This window comes from Trifolium pratense, linkage group LG2 (assembly GCF_020283565.1).
Source record: "Trifolium pratense cultivar HEN17-A07 linkage group LG2, ARS_RC_1.1, whole genome shotgun sequence".
NCBI lineage: Eukaryota > Viridiplantae > Streptophyta > Magnoliopsida > Fabales > Fabaceae > Trifolium > Trifolium pratense.
This window is the reverse complement of record NC_060060.1, coordinates 30,209,739-30,213,921: the sequence shown is the minus strand read 5'-3', so window position 1 is coordinate 30,213,921 and position 4,183 is coordinate 30,209,739. Positions and strand designations below refer to the sequence as shown.

Here is a 4,183-nt window from a genome sequence, read left to right as displayed (position 1 = left end):
AGTTCTGGCATCAAGTGGTTCCAGTCCCATCCAAATGCAGTTGCGGGGATCGAACCGTGGTCCTCCTTAGAAAAAGTGTTGAGGTTCAAAACCCATTTTTCTTATTTTCCAAAAGGGTAAAATGGAAATATTGGTTTGTTTGTAGGGGTAAAGGACTAAATGTTGGGGTAGGGAAAAAAATTTCCCTATTTGGTTGGATTTTTTACTTTTCACACGTACGGAAAGAGAAAGGTAAGTACATACACCAAACTGGGCGGAGTCTACGGTGCACAAACTACTTAAGTCTTGCACCATGCAAGACTTTTTTCCTCCGTTGGATCAAAGTAGTTCACAAGATATTATCATGTGCCTTGAGTATTAAGTATATTAATTAATTAATTTTTGTTTCCGCATAAAAAAAAAAATTCTCTCTCTTCTCCGATTCTCCTTACAATTTCGTTTCTTCTTCCTCTCTTCTCACCATGTCCGCCGGCGCCCACCGGAAGGCTTCTCACCGGCGTAATTTGGCCGTGTTTTGCCATGAAATCGCCATTACTTGATTTATCTCTTCCTCCTCTACAAAACCCCTCAGATAAATTTCAGATTCACATAGATTTATGAAACCCCACCCGCCAGTGTTCTTACTTTCCAGCCACCAATGGTCACACGTTGAGAAACTGGACTGACCATTTTCTTCCCCTTGACATCGGCAACAAACCCCTAACTTTATTTTATGATCGAAGAACTTTTATCGGCAACCACAATATTGAAAATCGTTTCCGCCGTGTCGGAATTTGGTATCCACAATCACTTCCATTTCTCATTGCTCACCATCATCCACCGATGGGTCCCTCTGCCTTCGTTTTCTCTCCCTCTGTCTGTGACTACTCTCAATCATGTCTCAAAATGAAGAAACAAAAATATTGTCAAATATAATTAATTAAAATTTAAAAGTATTGTGATTTTGAGAAATGACAAGAGACAGATGCAAGTGGTTATGGAGGAGCAGTGGTTATGGAGGTGGAAGACTTCTCCTGGGTTGAAACGAAACGAATGGAGAAAGAAAATAAAGAAAAAAAATCAAGTGCCGATGGCCTACCATAAGGTTTGGTGTGTCTATAAATCCAACTGTTAAAATAATGTTGTGCACGGTGAAAGACATTCTTTGCTATTTCATAATAGACAAAGCCCACCAAACTGGTGATAACCCTAAACTGAAAACCTAGCCAAGCCGCGCAGCTCTGTCTCTGGTTTGGTTTGGTTCCATTCTCACACTCTCTGATCTGACAACTTTTTTTTTTGGTCTTCAGTTCTGGTTAGATTTTGTGTGACCTCAATTGTACTTGGAAAAAAGCAAAGTACTAAACTGGTGATTGAAACTGAAATCCTAAACTAAAGGTCTCATTCACTCTCTGATCCGACAATTTCTTTCACGATGCAGAGGTTGATAGCGTTTGGAACAAGACATGGCAGGAACTACATCAGCGGTTCTTCTTTATCATCATCCTCCTCTTCACAAAAAAAGGTCTTTTTCTCTAACTTTAATTTAATACCATGTCAGTTATCATCATGTAATTCAGATTCCAAAGATGATTTCCATATAGTGATGAATATTCTTAGTAATTCTGCTCCCAGTAGGGGTGGCCACCAAATTTATTCAGCTCTTGATGCTGCCCTTGACGACGTCACCAATTTAGATAAACACTTTGTACTCAAAGTTATTGAAACCTCTTGTCAAACTAAATTACTTCATACCCCAAGGGTTCCACCTTCTGATCTTATCCGCTATTTAAAGTTAGTTTGGAAGAATAACAAGGACCTCATCACTACCTCTGTTGTTCAATCCCTTGTTTCATCAATATGCTGCTCTACCTCTCCCACACAACGTCCAACAAAGAATGATCTACTTTTTCTCTGGGACTTTCTCAACCATATTGCCCGCTATCACCCACCCGGTCTTCTTAATGCTCCGATTCTCAATACACTCATACAATCCCTCGGAGGAGAAGGAAAGGCTGCACTTGACGTTTTCAATAAATTTCAGGTCTTTCATTGTGTTCCAAATCATGATACATATTACTTTACACTGCAAGCTCTTTTGAATACTAGTACTTGTAGTCCTGATATGATCCACCAAGCTGCTTCTATCTGTCAAAACATGATGCTGCTCCTTCCTCCTCATGATCATCATCATGGTGGCTCTTCTCATGATCAAGAATACACCCAACCTTCTCCTCCTCCTCCTCCTCCTCCTAGTCCTGATGATGATGACAACGACATTGACTTCCAGACTGCGCTGACATTTCTCGGTGGTATTCCTAGACCATATCTCAAAGACCGTGTGTGTGCAAATCTTAATTTAATAGATTTTAACCCTCTGCGTCAACAGCTGCACCACTTTGTACTCAAAACTATTGAAACCTCTTCTCAAACTAAATTAATTGAAACCCGAAAGGTTTCGCCTCATAATCTTATCCACTTTGTAAAGTGGGCTTGGAGGAGGAGGAGTAACAATAATAAAGATCTCATCACTACCCATGTTCTGGAATCTCTTGTTTCGGCAGTAGTACGTGGAAATGTTCATCTAAGGAAGAACGACATACTTTTTCTGTGGGACTTGCTTAAGCATATTGGCCACTGTCAGACTGGCCTTCTTAACACCCAAATTCTCAATCAACTCCTATATGACAATCAATTGAAATTTGACCATGGAAAGACCGCACTCGAAATTTTTCATAAATTTGAGGTATTTCAATGTGTGCCGAGTCGAGATACGTATACTCTTACACTGGAAGCTCTTTTGGCCACAAGGCTTATTATGTCCCACCAAGCCGCTTCTATCTGTCAAAAGATGCTGCTTCATCCAGAAACCCTCCTTCTTGATGACGCTCCGGTTCTTATTGCCTTGATATCTTGGTTTGCTCAAAACAATATGACTAAAGAAGCCTATGCTCTCTACCTGGCTGCAAAAGAGAAACCTAAAACAAACCCTAACTGGCCGCTATGGATAGATAGATCGTTTCTACTTTTAACTATCACAGTACTTTGTTCAAAAAAAGAAACTGTATATCTGGCTTTCGAGATGTTCAATGATATCCCTGAGTTGGTGGAGGATCGGGACTTACGTTTTAAAAATGAAATGTTTAGGCTTGTTGTCCGAGCCTTGTGTGGGTTTAAAGAATTCGATGCAGTCAAGCAGTTGATCCTTAAAATCGTTGTAGACACAAGTCAAGAACATCTTTTAATATCTGCTATCAGTACACTTATTCCTGCCCTTGTTAACGCTGGGGAAATCATACAGGCTTTGGAGATGCTGATGCTAGTGGAAAGTAAAGGTTTATACTTTTGTAATCATCATATGTTTCGTTTTTGGTATTCAAATGATATGCTACATATTAGGAAGATCTTGGAAGAAGCCAAAAAGAAGGATTCTAAGTTAACCGTTGCTCTGCTGTACCATGCACTCATTGTTGGATATTGCAAGCTACAGCAATTTGACCGTGCTCTCAAGTTATTGACTGAAATGAAGGATTTTGGTGTCTTGTACACTAATCTTGATGAATATCACAAGTTGATCCACTCTTTTTGCTTGATGGATATGGAGTGGAAATTGGCAATAGAGCAGCTAGAGGAAATGGAGCCTATGGATAGGGAAATGGTAGAAGATGAGCTACATACAATGGCCACTATGGATAGGCAAATGGTAGAAGAGCGGCTAGAGGAAATGTCAGAAGAGCAGCTAGAGGAAGTTAGAATTTCAATGCAAAAATATTTGAGTTGAGAAAGTATTAGGAAAAAATGGTTAGGAGTCTGATGAAATGGTTACATTTTTATTTTTTATTTTTTAAATATTATTTATATTGAATTCTGTCTAAGTTGGCTATGCATAACTATTAACTGGTAGTATGTCACTGTCTTTTTTATTTTTTATGAGTTTAAAAATCAAATTGGTTTTCATACTGGTTTTCATCGCATGGAAATTTCTGTTTTCTCTGTTTTTGCTAAATAATGCCATTTGATGAATTGCATTGTTTTGTTAATTATGGTGCTTGTTGCTTTGTCTCTACGATAAATTATGGTGCCATGCTTGTTTCTTACTCTTAGGTCTGCTCTCTAAAGTTGGAAAAATTGCTTTAGATTCTTAACGAAACAGTGCACTTTTCAGCTCATTTTCTACCTATCATTTTACTATAATTTGTTTCAT

The 4,183-nt window shown here is 38.8% G+C and overlaps 1 protein-coding gene across 1 annotated transcript; it reads left to right on the top strand.

Annotated features, from left to right (window-relative positions):
- The first annotated feature begins 431 nt into the window (after positions 1-431).
- Positions 432-3,936, top strand: LOC123907022. The gene has a single exon (XM_045957087.1). It carries the CDS (start codon positions 1,415-1,417, stop codon positions 3,758-3,760), a length of 2,346 nt encoding a protein of 781 aa, XP_045813043.1. The 5' UTR covers positions 432-1,414; the 3' UTR covers positions 3,761-3,936.
- The last annotated feature ends 247 nt before the right edge of the window (positions 3,937-4,183 follow it).

Coding starts and splice junctions, on each gene's coding strand:
- LOC123907022 (XM_045957087.1), top strand. CDS start 1,415: ATGCAGAGGTTGATAGCGTTTGGAACAAGACATGGCAGGAACTACATC.